Genomic DNA, 19,374 nt, shown 5'->3' with positions numbered 1-19,374 from the left:
ACATTCTAAATTCTGTGCTTATGTACGAACATAGAACACTTTCTAAGAATTGTTGATAAATGAGGGCCCTGGGGAGTGAGGTTCCACTGTGACACTAGCTGTGTTCTAGACCTGGGGAGTGAGGTTTCCCCCATTGTAGCGGCCCAGTGAAGATCAAACTATTAAGTATTACAGCCAAACTGTATTATGTAGGTTCATAATCTTTGAGAGGAATAGATTATTTAATCATTTTACTGTTATAACCAAAACAGGTAAATGTTAACTTTTATATTGTAAGGTTACTATATCCATGAGCCTCACTGATCTTCGGCTAGTCACAATAGCACAAAATAACAAAAGGTCCTAGAACGACCAGGTGACTCTACAGTCTGCTCAGGATAGGTGTATGTGGTGCTGTGTCTTGGTAAAGGATAGATGTATGTAATGCTGTGTCTTGGTAAAGGATAGGTGTATGTAATGCTGTGTCTTGGTAAAGGATAGGTGTATGTAATGCTGTGTCTTGGTAAAGCATAGGTGTATGTGGTGCTGTGTCTTGGTAAAGGATAGGTGTATGTGGTGCTGTGTCTTGGTAAAGGATAGGTGTGTGTATGTGGTGTTGGGTCTTGGTAAAGGATAGGTGTATGTGGTGCTGTGTCTTGGTAAAGGATAGGTGTGTGTATGTGGTGCTGTGTCTTGGTAAAGGATATGTGTATGTGGTGCTGTGTCTTGGTAAAGGATATGTGTATGTGGTGCTGTGTCTTGGTAAAGGATAGGTGTATGTGGTGCTGTGTCTTGGTAAAGGATAGGTGTATGTGGTGCTGTGTCTTGGTAAAGGATATGTATATGTGGTGCTGTGTCTTGGTAAAGGATAGGTGTATGTGGTGCTGTGTCTTGGTAAAGGATAGGTGTATGTGGTGCTGTGTCTTGGTAAAGGATAGGTGTATGTGGTGCTGTGTCTTGGTAAATGAGTGTCCTCTCTAATGCAGGGGAGGGGGAAGTCTCCAGGACGCAAAGCTATACCTGCAGACACCTGCACTAGCACAAGTAAGAGAGGACACACACACACACGCACGCATACACACACACACACACACACACACACACACACACACACACACACACACACACACACACACACACACACACACACACACACACACACACACACACACACACACACACATATATATACACATATATACACACCATGTTTTCATGCCTTGTAGGGACATTCCATTGACTTAATTGTCTAACCTCTTATCCTAGCCTGTAACCTTAACCTAACAATAACCCAATCCTGACCCGTATCCTAACCATAACCTAACAATAACCCAATCCACCCTTATCCTAACCTTAACCCAGTGCTTCTCAAACTTTTTCTGTCAGGCTGACTAAAATATTTTGGCCCCCCCCCCCCCTCCCTCGCCCCAACAAAATAGTCATGAAATGGGCCATGTTTAAATTGATTGAAATAACATCAATATCGTGACCTTTCAAATTGGCCCTATATTTTGTTTTCAGAGCTGTCATGGATGAAAAGCCAGCTTCACACAGATACTGTATGTGGTGCTGAATGGTAGCAACACCTTAACTGCTGCATCATGAGATACTTGGTGGGCCATGAGATAAGATACTTGTTACTCAGCACCACACTCTGAAACTAGCTCTCCAGGTGGTATCAGATGAGATTTCAAAGAGTTCTTCCAAGAGTTTGGATGGAGATGTGTCAGGAAGCTTTGTCTCAATGTTGTCTGTAAAGGTTTTTTTGTCCAGAGTAACTTGGTGATCCTTTTCTGTGTTTTATTAAATAATGATTTTCAGATTTTCAGAAATGGTATTTTCATGGAGAACAGTGCAGCTGCAACAGATAGCACTTTAGTGATAATTTTCTGTAATCCAAAAAAAAAAAAACGTTTTTTTTTTTTTTTTTTTTTTTTTTTTTTTAATCTCAAGGTCCCCCCTGTCATGCCTCTGCGCCCCCCCTGGGGGGCGCGCCCCCCACTTTGAGAAACACTGCCTTAACCTAAGAATAACTCAATCATGACCCGTATCCTAACCATAACCTAACAATAACCCAATCCACCCTTATCCTAACCTTAACCTAACAATAACTCAAACCTGACCCTTATCCTAACCTTAACCTAACAATAACTCAATCCTGACCCTTATCCTAACCTTAACCTAACAATAACTCAAGCCTGACCCTTATCCTAACATTAACCTAACAATAACTCAAGCCTGACCCTTATCCTAACCTTAACCTAACAATAACTCAATCCTGACCCTTATCCTAACATTAACCTAACAATAACTCAATCCTGACCCTTATCCTAATCTTAACCTAACAATAACCCAATGGTAACCCTTATCCTTATCTTAACCTAAAAATAATAACCCGATCCTAACCCATATCTTAATCTTAACCTAACAATAACCCAATCTGGTGTATGCAAGTGTTAATATGAAAATAAAACTAAGGAAACCAAACCTACAATCAAACAAAATAGCGTTGTGTCTCTGAGGAGAGAGAGAGAGAACTGAACATCCCTATTATAGTGATCAGGGTTGATGCCTCTCCTCCTGAGATTAATGGATTCACATTAATGTCTCATGGCTCATTCTCCTGGAAACACAGGACAGATCACACACTCACTCACTCACACACACACACACACACACACACACACACACACACACACACACACACACACACACACACACACACACACACACACACACACACACACACACACACACACACACACACACACACACACACACACACACAGTTGTATATCTGTGTACTGTCGTGTACTGTATGTCATAAATGTCATGATTAGATTAGATGATTAGATTAGATTTTTATATCTGTATGTTGTGTATGTCATACATTGAAAATGGGGGACCCTGATGTAAACAAGACGAAAGTCTTTCTCTGGTATGCATCCCCTTAACAATTGTGTGTATTGAGCTGTACTGTACTGTACCCATTCTGCAATCTGTTAATTAAAGTTTTCAATCAATCAATCAATTCAATCAACACACACACACACACACACACACACACACACACACACACACACACACACAATATCACAATATCACAATGAAGGACCCCCACCACCCCAACAGTCAGGCAAGCGCCTCCGCATACACGCAGCAAGAACAGAGAGACTCAGGCTCAGCTTCTTCCCCCAGGCCATCAGAACATTGAACACTGATCTCTCTCCACACACAAGCACACACGAACACACACACACACACACACACACACACACACACACACACACACACACACACACACACACACACACACACACACACACACACACACACACACACACACACACACACACACACACACACACACACACACACACACACACACATTCTGCACTCTCTCACACACAAACAGCACACATTCTGCACTCTCTCACACACAAACACACCACAAGTCACTTTAAACACATAAGAAAAGGTCACTTGGCTGACTTCCAGTTTGAGATGTTTGGGTAGACGGCCATTGAAAAGAGCTCCCGGTCAAAGAACATCGAAAAAGGAAGTTAAAATATCTAAAACAAAATAAAAAGTGAAAATTCAATGATAAAAGAGAAAAGGAAGGATGAACGCGAGAAAAAGCTAAAGAAAAGCGACCCCAGAAGAAATACAAGCACCGGAGGAAAGTTATCGACACGAGGAGGTGACGCAGGAGGTAAATCAAGCTAGCATGGCGCAAGGCGACAGAGCAGAGGTGCCCACTTGGGTAGAGGAGCTACAAGCTAGCATACAGACTAGCATCCAAGCTAACACGCAGAACATTCAGAATAACATCGACAGACTCAGAGAAGAATTAAAGAAGGGTCAGGACGAGCTCAGAGAAGAAATAAATAAGACACTCGAGACAATGGATGAAAAGTTACAGAAACAAGAGAAAGACATAAGGATGTTAGAAAAAAGGACGGCTGAAACAGAGGAATGGAATACAGAAATACAAGGAATTCTAATGGCGACGCTCGAACAACAAAACACGATGAGAGAAAAGCTAACGGACTTGGAGGGGAGGTCAAGGAAAAATAATATACGAATATGGGGACTGAGAGAAGGGATAGAAGGAGACTCGATGACCAAATATGTAGACAACCTAATTCGAAAAGAATTAGAAATGTCAGACCTCGCCAAGATAGAGATTCAAAGGGCGCACAGGGCCCAGGCGCCGAAGCCACAGACAAACAGACCACAGAGAGCAGTTATAGTTAATTTCTTGAAATTCGAAGTCAAAGAAAACATTCTCAGAGCAGCCTGGCAGACGAAGATGGAGGTGGAGGGACAGAGGATAACCTTTGATCATGACTATTCAACAGAGGTGGCTGTAAAATGTCGGAGCTATGTAGAAATAAAAAAGGCTTTGAAAGAGAAAGGAATCAGATTTCAATCACCAATGACCACGCTGAAGGTCCATTGGAAAGAAGGTATCAAGGTGTACAACGACGTGCAGGAAGCGACAAGGGACATGAATCGGAGAGGATGGAAGGTGCCGGGAGGAGAAGGAGAGAGACCGACGCTGATGCAGAGGTTGGAGAAGGCGCGCAGATGGACCAGAGTCGAGGGGCGAGGACGAGGAGAGGAGGACGGGAAGGTGACGGGGATCTGAACTGATTCAAAGCGGATCAACTGAGAAGAACGACAAAAAGACACAGGGGAGGGGAGCAGAGAGGAGACAAGAGGGAACACTGTGATCCAAGGAGGGATAAGTACAATACAATATCAATATGAAAGACTTACCAATATAAACGTTGAACAGATATGAAAGAAACACAGAAGTACACGTGACACACAATACGAGGGAATATGAACACGAGAATAACTTATGCAAAGATAAGATGGTATAATACGTATGAGATAATTACAACAAATGTTATAAAAAAGGACAAGGAAATTCAAGAAACACACTGGGAGAAATACACATTGGACTGGTATACACGTGACACACACAATACAAGTAAATGTGAACATGAAAATGACTTATGCAATGAGAAGATGGTAAAGTACATACGAGATAATTATACCAAAAGTTATAAAAAAGGACATGGAGATATGTTGGGAAAAAACACATGTTGGACGGACATGAAAGAACCACAGGATTACACGTGACACATAATACAAATAAACGGGAACATGAAAGTGACTAATGCAGAGCTTTGACCGGGAGCTCGGAGGTCACACACAGAACAAGTTGGACATGTATAGTGCACATCTTCTTGCCACTAGGGGGAGCCCTCTCACTAGGAGAGCCACTACTCCCCACCCGCCAGCGAGGGAAAGAGGGATACGACTGAGATCCTCTACTACAGGGATCGGCAATAGGCGGCCCGCGGGCCGAAATGGGCCCGCCAGCAATAATTTCTGGCCCGTTATTTTGAGAATATGATGTTTATTTTACGCGTCTTGACGCCAGAGTGTCTTTTGAAGCTGTATCTATCTATTCATCATATCTATGGCTGTCACTATAGCCAATTGAAATGCTAGAAATGGTCACATGGACTGGGAGAACCAATGGAATTTCACTTTCACTTCCGCGTTTGGGATGCCGGCGAGCGAACGTTTGCAAAAACAAAACAAACGTCTTTGAATAACTTTTTTGCAACGGGGAAATATGATGAGCCAGAAGAGGAGCCTACGACCTATAAAGCTTATTTTAATAAACAGGAGTCATTCTTAAAATACGGGTTTATCGCAACAGGTAACTCTCGCAATAAGCAACCGGTGACTCTCGCTTGTTGACATGGCAACACGAGCAAGCAACTGTGTTCAAGTTGGGTGGGCATTCAACGCGAGCGGACATTTAACATGTTATTAGCATGGATTTTTGAGGACCGAAGCAGAAACAATAAGTCCAGGGCAGGGCTGCCTGCATTATGCCGGTGAGTGTTGTGTTTTAATAATAATAATACATTCGATGTATAATACACCCGCCGTGGTGCTTAAAATCAAATGCACCCTACTGATCTCGATTTATAATGCGAGCACCTGCATTAAAATCAAATGACTGATCTGTTCATGTGTAATGCACTGTGTGAGAGGCACTTTATAATAGAAAAAAAACAGTGCAAACATGTATATGTCGTTTTTTTTTTACAGTTAAAAAATTTTCACTTATCATTGGCCCGCCACACAATGGCTTGGGGAAAATTTGGCCCGTGGGCGAACCTAATTGCCGACCCCTGCTCTACTACCATGGAAGTACCAAATGTTATTGTTGATGTTATTGTTTATTATGGTTCTATATATGTAAGTCAGACAGGGATAGCAGTGGCTACAACCACAAATATTATTTTATGTGACATGGGTAGAACGGGAGAACATTTGGAAAAGAAATATGACACAAGTTAAGGGTATCAAAATGATGTCGTTGAATGTTAATGGTATGAATAGTAAGGTGATGACGAAACTTAAGAAAGAAGAGGCGCAGGTTATCTTCTTACAAGAAACACATCTAATATCACAAGAACATGAAAAACTGAAGAGATTCGGGTATGAGAATTTGTTTTATAGTTATTTTAAACAGAACCTTAGAAGAGGAGTAGCTATACTAATTACGAACACAGTGAAGTTTGAAATGATCAGGGAAATAAGGGATAAAGAGGGGAGGTATGTAATGGTCAAGGGGAAAATGGAAGGTAACACTAGTGAATGTGTATGCTCCACCAGAAAGTGAGAAATATCAATTTGAAACAATCTTTGATATCATAGCGATGGAAGGGGAAGGGGTCCTAATCTGTACAGGTGATTTTAATGTAGTATTGAACTATAACATAGACACGACAAGCACAAAGAAATGGAGGACAAACATTAGCAAATATATGAATATACAAATGACAGAATTAGGAATCATGGATATATGGAGATAAATGCACACACTAGACAGAGAATACACACATTATTCACATCCACACACAACATATTCAAGGATAGACTATTTTCTCATGACAACAGGGGACAGATACAGGGTAGAAGACTGCAGGATAGGGGTAACGGACATATCAGACCATAGCGCAATATATTTGACAGTAAATCTTAAAAGTAGACGGAGAAATACAGTTTGGAGACTGAACGTAGGGCTATTAAATAACAAAGGTTTGGTTAACGAAGTAAAAGGAGACATAATTAGATACAGAGAAGAAAATGACAACGGAGAGGTTGACCCAAACATTTTATGGGATGCACTAAAGGTAGTAATACGAGGAAAATTGATAGCAAAGATGGCATTACTCAAGAAGGCCAGAATAGAGACATACCAGAACTTAATAAAGGAACTGAAAGAATTAGAGAAAGAATACCAAAACTCAAAGAACCAAAGGACACTTAGAGAGGTAAAGGACGTTAGAGGAAAGATAAACAAAGAACTGCTGACAGAAATAGAGAAGAAAGCTAGATACATGAAACAGACATACTATGAAGGAGGACCAAGAGCGACCAGACTTTTAGCTAGACGAATTAGGACACAACAAAAACTGAACACAATACACACAATAAGGGACACGAACACAAACAAAATACTAAGAGAACCAGCTGAAATAGAGACATTTGAAGAATACTATAAGAAACTATACACACAACCGATAGCGGCAGGAGAAGAGGAGATAGAAATCTTTTGAAAAACTAGATTTACCGTCGATAGGGAAGGAACAGAACGAAATATTAAAGGGGCTATGTATTATAAATGTCATTTTTCAGTCTCTAGCATTGTATTATAGTAATAGGAGTTCGTATCAATGTGTTTTAGTGTCTAAATACCATATTGGCGGATTGCTCAGATTCAGCCCAGCCCCTTTCGTCCTGCAGTAAATCAGGTAATTTTTTTTTTGAACGGCCAATATGCGTCATACGGCCGCTGGGTGATGCGATTGGCTCTGTGGTTGGAGCAAATGCCCGCCCCCATTCTACCTAGACTAGACAGCGAGTGGAAAGAAAGAAAGAAAAAAAAACACAAGCTGCCGCGAACTCTCATGAGCCGAGAGGGAGAGAAAGGAAGAGAGAGGAAGGGAGGGAGAGAGGGGGGCTGTCTTTTTTTTTCTCTCTCTCTCTCTCTCTCTCTCTCTCTCTCTCTCTCTCTCTCTCCCACCCCCTCCCTCTCTCTCTCTCTCTCTCTGCCGCACGCGGACTCATCACCGAGAGGGAGAGAAAGGAAGAGAGAGGGAGAGAGAGATGGAGAGAGAGGGGGCACTTGGGGGGGGGGTACCTGCCGGCCGCGCGCCACAGACCCGCAAACGGGAGATTGAAAGAAAGAGAAAAAAAAAAACACAAGCTGCCGCGAACTCTCATGAGCCGAGAGGGAGAGAAAGGGAGAGAGGGGGGCTGTCTTTTTTTTCTCTCTCTCTCTCTCTCTCTCCCACCCCCTCCCTCTCTCTCTCTCTCTCTCTCTCTGCCGCGCGCAGACTCATCACCGAGAGGGAGAGAAAGGAAGAGAGAGGGAGAGAGAGATGGAGAGAGAGGGGGCACTTGGGGGGGGGGTTCCTGCCGGCCGCGCGCCACAGACCCGCAAACGGGAGATTGAAAGAAAGAAAAGAAAAAAAAACACAAGCTGCCGCGAACTCTCTCTCTCTCTCTCTCTCTCTCTCTCTCTCTCCCTCCCTCCCTCTACCAGTGCAGACTGTGGACTGATTGTCACTCAAAGTGCTTATGGGCGGAGCCAGGCCATAACAGCCTGATTTCTTGAGACAGAAAAATTATGGTTTTGAGTACTTAATTAGAAATATAAAACAATGCATTTAAAAAAAAAAGAAACTTACAAATGTCTTCAATAGACTAACAGGAATTGTGTAAAGTTGCCCAAATAGTGCTAGGAATAGCAATACATAGCCCCTTTAAACGCAGAGATTACAGAACAGGAAGTGGGGAATACGATCAGTAAAGCAAAGAACAGTAAGTCACCGGGTAGCCACGGATTCCCCTCTGAATTCTATAAAATATTTAGACATGAACTGAGCCCCATATTAGAAGCAGCATTCAGACACACGATGAAAGAAGGCACAATGCCACCCTCATGGAAAGAAGCCATAATTACTACAACTCCAAAAGAAGGGAAAGATAGAGAACTATGTAGCAGTTTCAGACCAGTGTCCATACTTAATGTAGATTACAAGATGTATACATCAATAATATCCAAAAGATGAGACATTTATGACAGATATTATAGACCAAGACCAGACCGGATTCATTAAAGGAAGACAGACACAGGATAACATAAGGACGACAGTACAGATAGTAGAGGAGATACAAAAGGAAGGAGGAAGTGCAGTATTAGTTAGCCTAGACGCAGAAAAAGCATTCGACAGTGTGAGCTGGATATTTTTATATAAAGTATTGGAGAAATTTGGATTAGACAAAAACGCTACGAAAACAATTAGGGCATTATATCAAGAACCGACGGCAAGGATTAAGGTAAATGGTAGTCTGACGGACCGGAGGAGTGGGTGGGGGACTGAACAAGCAAAACTGTACAACTGAACAAGCAAAACTGTACATTGGAATATTGACAAGACCCTACTTGGTCATTTACTGTACATTGGGGGGGGGGGGGTTGTGTTAGGACATTTACAGGGGCCAGTTTAGAATTGCAGTCTCCCGTAGGTGTTTTTTTAGAGTGTTTTTGAAAGTGGGTAGTGATTCACATTCCTTTACAGCTTTGGGTAGGGCGTTCCACATTGATGTGGCATAATTGCGAAACGTGTTTAGTCCCTTGTTTGAGCCGAATCTGGGTTTAACATGATTTGTGGAGCTCCCTCTGGTGTTGTGATCGTGGTATTCACTGACCTTTGGGAAGTATTTTGACATGTACATGGGTACCTTGGTCGTGTAGTGTATCTTGTAGACCAGGCCCATTGCAAGTTGCTGTACTCTGTCGTCTACTCTAAGCCATCCTAGGTTGTCAAAGTGGGCAGGGGTGAGGTGGGTTCTAGGAGTAAGGTAAAGCAGTAGTCTGACCAGTTTGTTTTGAGATGTTTGTAATTTTGTTTTTAGCGCCTTTGAGGTGCTTTGGTACCATGATGTGCATGCATAGTCGTAGTACCCTTGAATGAGTGCTCCTGCCAAAGTCTTCAGGGTATTCTTGTTTACCAGTGAGGAGATCCGGTACAAGAATCGTGTTTGTTGGTTGACTTTTTTGATTACATTGGATGCCATTTTGTCACAGGAAAGATTTGCCTCTAGGATGGAACCCAGGTAGGTAATATCTTCTTTCCTTGTGACAATATTGTCACCCACTGTAACTGAGAAGCCGTTGGTCTTGCTGAGTTTGTTATTTGAACCGAAGAGAATGGACTCGGTTTTGCCCATGTGTAATGATAGTTTGTTATCAGAGAGCCATATGCAGATTTTGCCTAGTTCTGAGCTGAGGGTTTTTTCAACCTGTAACTTGTTCTTATTATGCCTATTTCAGTCTTTACCTATATTATACCACAAAAACAATTCAGAGAATGGGATAGACAGATATCAAGATTCATTTGGGGGGGGGGGGAAGACCAAGGATCAGATATGTGACTCTACAACTACCAAAGGAGAAAGGAGGAATGGCAGTACCCAGTTTAGAAGACTATTACTATGCAGCACAGCTTAGGGCAGTAGCATGCTGGTGCAATGTGAATTATGAAGCCAAATGGAAAGATATAGAAACCAAAAGAGGGATTCAAAGTGCAGGCACTAATAGGAGATAGGGAGCTGTTCAGAAGACAGGAACAACTACTAGACCCAATGACCAAATTCACTATAAATATATGGAACACAATAGTAAAGAAATACAAGCTAGAAAAAGAATCCAAGATACTGAGATGGATAACACACAACAACAAATTCAAACCAGGGATAGACGACCATGGGTTCAAAAGATGGGAACGGGGGGGGGGGGGGGGGGTAACAGCAATATGTACAATGATAGAAGGAGGGGAGATGCAGACTCTACAAAAATTGAAAGAAAGATTCGGACTAGAGAATAGAGACCACTTTAGATATTTACAGATTAGAGATGACTATAATAAAGAAATAAAACTATAACTAATACTCTACATTATTTACTTCTTTGCAATATAACGACTCGGCTCGACTGGAATCTCAAGTTAATTTACTAAAAATAGAGATTAACGCCATTTACAGACAACAATCTGAAGTACAAATACGTAGCACAAGACAACAGCATTACTCTCAAGGTTCCAAACCAAGTCACCTACTAGCTACGCGATTAAGAGTTAACGCAACATTTGCAGATATAACCTCCATTAAAGCACAACAAGGACTTGTAACAGACACCAAAGAAATAAACACGACATTCAAAGAATTCTACTCCAACTTGTATAAATCAGAAACAACCTTCGATCAAAACAAAATGGACACATATCTTAATCAAATTAACCTCCCCAAACTTTCAGAGGATGATGCTAAACAGTTAGAAATACCAATCACACTAGAGGAACTCAGGAAGGCCATATCCGAAATGCAAAGTGGTAGGGCTCCTGGTAGAGACGGTATCCCACCAGAAATGTACCTCTCATGTTGGGACATAATTGGACCCCTATTACTTAATATGATTTTATACACAGTCAAGGAGGGGAACTTTCATAAGTACGACAATATTGCACTCATAACAGTCCTCCTTAAAAAAGACAAAGACCCCACTGAGTGCGGTAGTTATAGACCCGTAAGCCTCCTCGGAACCAATATCAAACTGTTCTCTAAGGTATTAGCCATCAGACTTCAAAAGCATATGACGTCTTTAGTTCATCCGGATCAAACTGGCTTCATAAGAAACCGTTTGATCACTGACAACATAAGACGATTACTATACGTACTAGATGCCAGCAAGGACGACACCACACCCAAGGCGATGCTGTCCCTGGATGCAATGAAAGCTTTTGATAGGCTGGAATGGTCATATCTATGGGCGGTATTAGAAAGGATGGGGTTAGGAAAAGGATTCATTGATATGATTAAAGTATTATACAAAGACCCATCGGCCATGATTACAACAGGTATAATCACCTCCGGAATATTTCCGGTATCACGCTCTTCTAGACAGGGTTGCCCTCTTAGTCCCGGACTATTCGATTTATCACTAGAACCTTTAGCACAATATATAAGACAATCCCAACTCATAGAACCAATCGTAATCAAGGGCACACAACACAAAATGTGTCTATATGCGGACGACGTAATACTGTTCATGCAAAACCCTAACACCGCAATGCCTTATCTTCTCAAGTTGATTAATGACTTTGGCGACCTATCGGGATTTAAAATAAACTGGCCAAAGTCGGCTTTCCTTCCACTGAACGCCCCTGCAAAGAATACAAGTCTTCCAGAAGAAATACCAATGGTTAAACACTTTAGATGCTTGGGAGTTGAATTATTCCCTACCATAAGCCAAACGGTGAAACACAATTACATAGAAATCCAAAATAAAATAAAATGCGACCTTGACAGGTGGTCAAAACTTAAAAACTCAGTACAGGCACGGGTTTCAATAGTTAAGATGGATGTCTTACCTAGAATCAACTTCATCAGCTCAATGCTTCCGTTACCCCCTCCAGATGGTTACTGGAAAAAATTACACTCTTCCGCATATAAATGTATTTGGAATAACAAACCACCACGTATAAAAAGATCCACCGCACAGAGAAACAAAGCCGACGGAGGGATGGCAATCCCAAATTTTTTCCACAATTTTAAGGCGTACACTTTAAGACCACTGACAACCTGGTTTGAACCTTAAGCATCAGTATCCTGGAGAAATTTAGAAGTAAATATAGTAGCACCACAGAGACTGCAGGACATAGTATACACCAAAATATCTGAATATTTGGCCCCATAATTACACATGCGATCCGGATATGGCGTGAAACACAAAAAAAATATTCTAATCCACATAAAAGGCATAATCATACTCCCTTATTCAATAACAATGCACTCCTGATTAGAAAACGACCTATAAGATTCCCTAGATGGGAAAAGCAAGGCATACATACATTAGGAGATGTTTTCAACAAACAGGGTATTTGTAGCTATGATGAAATAGAAAAAAAGTTTAATCTCACCGGTTCCACATATCTTTTTTACGCACAATTATTGTTATGTTTGAAGACTCACTGTGTTCCATTAAGGATACCAATTGCACACCACAGATACCACAAATGTTTCTATGAAAGAGAGACATCGAGAGGTTTTGTATCAGATTTTTATCATCAATTACTAGCGGCTTCGTATGAAACCCTCCACCTAGACTCTGTTTGGAGGAGGGATATACCAGACCTAGAAAAGATTTTGATTGGCAAGAAGCCTGGGCAAATGTTCGACTTGCATCAAGGAACCCGGACCATCAACAAATCAATCTTAACTATATTCATAGGACATACTTGACTCCTATAAGACTGAACAGAATGGGTCTTAAACAAGACTCCAAATGCTCCTTATGTACAAATGGGGACGAGGGGACATTTATGCACATGTATTGGGACTGCCCACCAGTTAAGATATTCTGGGAAGAAGTGACCCAGCAATTATCAAATCTCTTAATTCTGAATATACCTGTACACCCCTCTATATTACTGCTGAATGATGTTTTTGAATATGCAGTACCTATACAACAAAAGAGATTGGTTTTATCTGGTATTACAGTGGCTAAAAAACTGATAGCATCACGATGGTTTCAACCGGAAAAAATGTGCCGAAAAGTCTGGATTCTTACATATCTCGATGTGATTTATCTAGAAATATCTACAGCAAGAATTTTGGGTCTCAATGAATCCAAATTGACAATGTGGTTAGAAGTGGTGGAGAGAATAAAAGCTAGCATTTAATGGTAGTGTCTGGTTAGGAGCGAAGGATAATGGATGGATTATCCATGGGGGGGTCCAGGGCGGGGGGTGCGAGCAAGAGCATATGTGTGTAGGGGAATAGATAGCAGGTATTAGGCGTATATCTTGTATAAGACATTTATCCAAACGATGAGTTAACTGATTACAATGCTTGTATATCTAATCGTGTGTTGTCATGTTTGTTTATGTGTTTGTTTAAAAAATAATAAAAAAAATTTAAAATAAAGAAAATAAAGAAATAAAACAAGACAGAGACAAAGAACAGAATGGGATCATTAAGATAATGGTAAAAACATATGAAGGAAGGAAGGGGAGGGTTATATCGGCACTATATCAGGCAATAATGGACAGTAAGGAAATTACAACCTTGTATATAAAAGAAAAGTGGGAGAAGGAATTAGAAATAGAGATAACAGAGGAGGAATGGATATAACACATGCAAGATACAACAATCAACCACAGGATCAAGGATATGGAGGGAGTTTGGGTGGAAAAACATAATTAGATTCTTTATAACACCAGAAATACAGGGCAATTACACGCCAGCACAGAAACCATGTTGGAGAAAATGTGGACAAGAAGTAGCGAACCACACACACATATTCTGGGGATGTCAGAAAATAAGAAAGAGATAGGAGAGATAATAAATGAAATAGTAGGATACGAAATACCCCAGGCAGGCCAAGTATTGTATCTGGGGAACCTATCACAGGAAGGAATTCAGGGGGAAGACAAATACTTGATTAATATACTATTAGTAGCAGCCAAGAAAGCTTTGACTAAACTGTGGTACAGAGTAGAAGCACAGACAAAGGAGCAATGGACAGATAGTAGGGGGGATACAGGAAATGGAGAGAATCACACATGCTGAGGCTACAAGATGAGAAATTTTAATCAAAATGGGAGAAATGGGAGGAATATAGGGAAAAAAAGAAACGACATCACAGAAGAATGAAAAGGAAACAAAGAAAATAAATTTAAATGTAAATAAACTATGAACGGACCGATGACCCCATGTCACTATATGTTTACTTTTATTTATTATTTATGTCTTTTTTTACTTGATTTAGATGTTATTTTCTTATAATTTTGTCTGTCAATTGTAATGTTGTTGATGTTGATGTTTGTAAGTCAAAAGAATTGCAAATAAAAATGTTAGTTAAAAAAAATCACTTTAAAGGAAAGGAAAAAGGGAAAAAAAAACATAACTGGATGTTTTTGTATAGCATAGTTAGGATAGCATAGTGACAGAGTATAACTATGTTGTATAGTAGTGTACATAGGACTCATTACCTTTTTTATTTTATCTTAGTACTTTTATCATGTCTATTTTATTACTATTCTACTTTCTATTATTATTTGTATTCTTTGCACAATCGAAGCAGGCATGGCCACCTTCATTTCACTATATGTCTTGTGTATGTATGTGATGAATAAACCTCTTGAATCTTGAATCTTGATATCCCTGCTTGTTTTGACCATGTGTGTTTTTGTTGTGTATATCTTAGAGGTGTGTCATTCCAACAGCAGTTCTGCTGTCTCCACTAAAGTGCTGTATTTCACCGGACACTCCGCCACGCCCTCTATGACACACATCCCTAAGAGGTCAGTATGGTGTCGGTGTTTCTGTGTGTCCATCATGTGTGTTTCTGTGTGTCCATCATGTGTGTCTCTGTGTGTCCATCATGTGTGTCTCTGTGTATCCATCACGTGTCTCTCTGTGTGTCCACCATGTGTCTCTCTGTGTATCCATCATGTGCCTCTCTGTGTATCCATCATGTGTCTCTCTGTGTATCCATCATGTGTCTCTCTGTGTATCCATCATGTGTCTCTCTGTGTATCCATCATGTGTCTCTCTGTATCCATCATGTGTCTCTCTGTGTGTCCAATCTGTCCATCATGTGTCTCTCTGTGTATCCACCATGTGTTTCCACCAAAATAATCAGCGACCTAAACTCTGACAAGAATAAGGTCTCCATCCTTATCCTGCTAGATCTCAGTGCAGCATTCGATACATTGATCATGATATTATTGTGAGGGCTGTGGGTGTGTGTGTGGGTCATGAGCAGAGAATAGGGACTCTAAAAGTTATACGTGAAATGAATAACCACAAAACTGCTTACGCAGACGTTTTAGGAGAAGGGGAAAAATAAACAACACAAAATAACCTTTACAGGTGGAAGCCTCAAAGTGAGTATTTAAGAAAATAAGTAAAGTCCAAAAAAAACAGGACGACACTCATTAACTCATTCAACGCCAGTCACGATGATAGTCGGGTTAACTCGCCATCTCTTGAGCGCCAATCACGAGGATAGTCGGGTTTTAATCGTTATTTATTTTATTAGCGATATCCATTCATTTTCATCCATCCAGCCTGATGTTATCGTTGGGAATGGGTCTGAGCTCGCAAAAGGGCTGGTATTGCACTCCACTGGGAATGGTATCGTTTTTTTTCTGGGACGATCCAAGCCGTGCGGGCGGCCTATTCTTTATTCCCAGCGGAAGAGTGCTGCCGAGTGCTTCCGCGTTTTCCCTGATTGGCTGCGACACGCCCCGCGGCAGCGCGGCAGCCGCGGAGCGGAGCGGCAGAGCTTGCGGCATTATGTAGCCGTAATCCCTGATGTTTTTCATTCGCCGCTTAGCTCAACTGGTATGCTGCCGTGCTGTGGATCCTGCGGTCCGTTGGTGACAAGTTCGATTCCCTTCAATTTAAATTTTTTTTTTTTTAACATGCATTCTTTCGCCGGTTAAGTTTAGGCATGTTAACTTTAAGCATTGTTTCGGAGTTGGTTAAGGTTAGAAGGGTTAAGTTTAGGCGCTGTTAAGGAGCTGGTTAAGGTTAGAGTTTGTCTTAGAGAATGGCAATATTCTTTCGGAGTTGGTTATGGTTAAGGTTAAGGTTAGGCATTGTTTCGGAGTTGGTTAAGGTTAAGGTTAAGGTTAGGCATTGTTTCGGAGTTGGTTAAGGTTAGAAGGGTTAAGTTTAGGCGCTGTTAAGGAGCTGGTTAAGGTTAGAGTTTGTCTTAGAGAATGGCAATAGACAGCCTATTTCCGCACTGCCGCTCTCTCGCGCTGCCGCGGTCACATGGGCGTCGCAGCCAATCAGGGAAAACGCGGGTGCACGCGACGCACTCTTCCGCTGGGAATAAGCTACACGCGTGCGGGCGTGGTTTAAATAATCAGGCGAGGTAACCTGATTTCAACTATATATCTACGAGGCTGCCCCCCACCCCCCCTCATATGTAATGCTGTTGAATGTGGCACGGACTTCCGTGCCCAGTACTTCAAATAGCGATCAGATAATTGGATTATTTCTTTTGCATTACATCAGATACAAGGTAAGAACGTTATATATAAATTTGATCGTTTATCTGATATGTATTTCTACCCCGATCGACGCTGTATCTGTGTGTGTATGTGCGGCTGTTTTCCTTTGGGTGCAGGAGGTGGGGGGGAGGGGGGCGCCGCGCTACGAGGACCATTTCATGTATGCACGAGGAAGGACAATAATGATGATCTAGCATTGATTTCAGGAAGATTCGATAATCAGCCGAAAAATTACAACGTGTTTTATGTATTCCACTAAAGGGCTATTAACGCGTCTTTCTCTGGAATTACTAGAAATCACCAAAACTATACTCGTATTCAAAACGGTATAAAACGGAAATGTACCAATGAAAAAACAATCCGTTTTGTACATGTTGACTGCAAGCAACTCACTGATAATCGACGAGTGTATTAGACCCATAGCCATAATTTAAGATATATTTTAAGCACTCGCAAATCTCCCTGTCCTCCCATTGATTAAAGCGGTGGCGCTCTAGCGCCCTCTCGCGCACTTAAGCGTGGCGGTCAATGAGTTAAAGAGGTGTAGAGAAAAAATAAATAAGCCACAAAGGCAACTCCTAAAAACAGAGTTTATATTGAAAACATAAAACAATAGACCTCCACCAAGGGAGTTTATATGCAAAGGACAGTTCCAAAAGAACAAAAGAAAACACTACCATAAAGGGCTCAGCCTCTATAAAATAAAGTGTAAACTAAGCCAGTAGCCGAAAACAAGGATGGCTACAAAAGAAGGCTAAATGCTGAATAGGGCAGCACTACACTTAAATATAATGAGCCTGAACAAAAGTATAGCCAGCACAAGGAAATTAATTAGCAGTTGACACTGCGAGATCCAAACTTAAATAGACTCAACATGGCCATAGGCACAGCTGCACTGAATCAGGTGCAATCAAGCCCACACACCTGCCGACCCATGAGGCAATTAACCACAGGGACCAGGGATTGACAGCTATCCCTTACAGAAAGGTGAAATAAAGCAAAAATAGATAGCTGTCCCTCACAGAAAGGTGAAATAAAGCAAAAACCATGACAATTCTAATCAATCGTCTTGAAACCCTTGTCGGTTTCTCAGACGATGTGCTAAACTGGTTTAAAACATACACCAGAGGGAGGAAGTTCTATGTTAAACTAGGAGGCAATAAATTATGTCTGAGATATATGATAACACCTATGGGGTTGCACAAGGGAGTTGCCTACCTTTACTCTTTTCCCTTTACATGTTACCACTGGGTGATATCATCAGAGAACATAATGTAGTTTCCACAGCTATGCAGATGATACACAATTGTACATATCTGCTGAACCAAATGATACAGCTATTAACTCCATTACCGACTGCTTATTGGCAATAAATAATTGGATGAGTAAAAACTTCCTGAAACTAAATGAGAACAAAACTATAATTAATGTTAATTAAGAAACTGGGAGGATTAACCCCTTGGATCAAATTTGAGGTCACAAGTCTTGGGGTTATCATAGATTCAGAACTGTACTTCAATTCCCATATTAACAAAGTGACCAAAACATTGTTCTTTCATCTCATAAACATAGCAACTACTGTAATGCACTTTTCACAGGTCTCCATAAGAAAACCACAGAGAGGCTTCAGCTCATCCAAAACTCTGCACCCGACTGCTAACCAAAACCAAAAAGAGAGAGCACATTAGTCCAGTCTTAGCTGCTTTACACTGGCTTCCTGTATCGTTTAGAATTTACTTCAAGGTCCTTCTCCTTGCATACAAAGCCCTAAATGAACAGGGACCTACAGTAGCTACATTGCCAACACACTAATAAATTACATGCCAGCTGCTGCATGACTTGTCATACAGAACTTGTAAGTCGCTTTGGATAAAAGCGTCAGCTAAATGACTAAATGTCAAATGTAAATGGCCTACTAGAGGCTCCCATAAACAGTCAAAAGAAGATCGGTGATGCAGCCTTTGTCAACTATGCCCCAAACTATGGAACAAACTGCCCAAAAACATAAGCCAACTAGCTAAACTATCTCTTTGCTCAGGCATTTAAATAAGATATCAGGGAGACTTGATATCTTGACACAAATTGTATTTGTGTATGACACATGAATTTACTTCCTGTCAAATTCATGTGTCAGTTCCATGCACATTTGATCTTACTACCTCTTATGCACTGTAATTTAGAACTGAACACCATTTCCGCTGCATTA

General features: G+C 41.1%; 1 protein-coding gene across 1 annotated transcript in view; it reads left to right on the top strand.

Moving 5' to 3' along the window:
* The window catches only part of LOC311232973 (dixin-like), a 72,756-nt gene that overhangs the window by 44,763 nt on the left and 8,619 nt on the right, over nucleotides 1-19,374 (top strand). Inside the window, exons 14-15 of the mRNA XM_084319818.1 lie at nucleotides 966-1,023; nucleotides 15,350-15,446. Coding sequence (XP_084175944.1) covers nucleotides 966-1,023; nucleotides 15,350-15,446 — 155 coding nt within the window. The remainder of the gene's footprint in view (nucleotides 1-965; nucleotides 1,024-15,349; nucleotides 15,447-19,374) is intronic.

Source organism: Notolepis coatsorum (assembly GCF_963971535.1).
Source record: "Notolepis coatsorum genome assembly, chromosome: 8".
Classification (NCBI taxonomy): domain Eukaryota; kingdom Metazoa; phylum Chordata; class Actinopteri; order Aulopiformes; family Paralepididae; genus Notolepis; species Notolepis coatsorum.
Note: the sequence above shows the minus strand (reverse complement) of the source record. Positions and strands in the feature narration are given on the sequence as shown.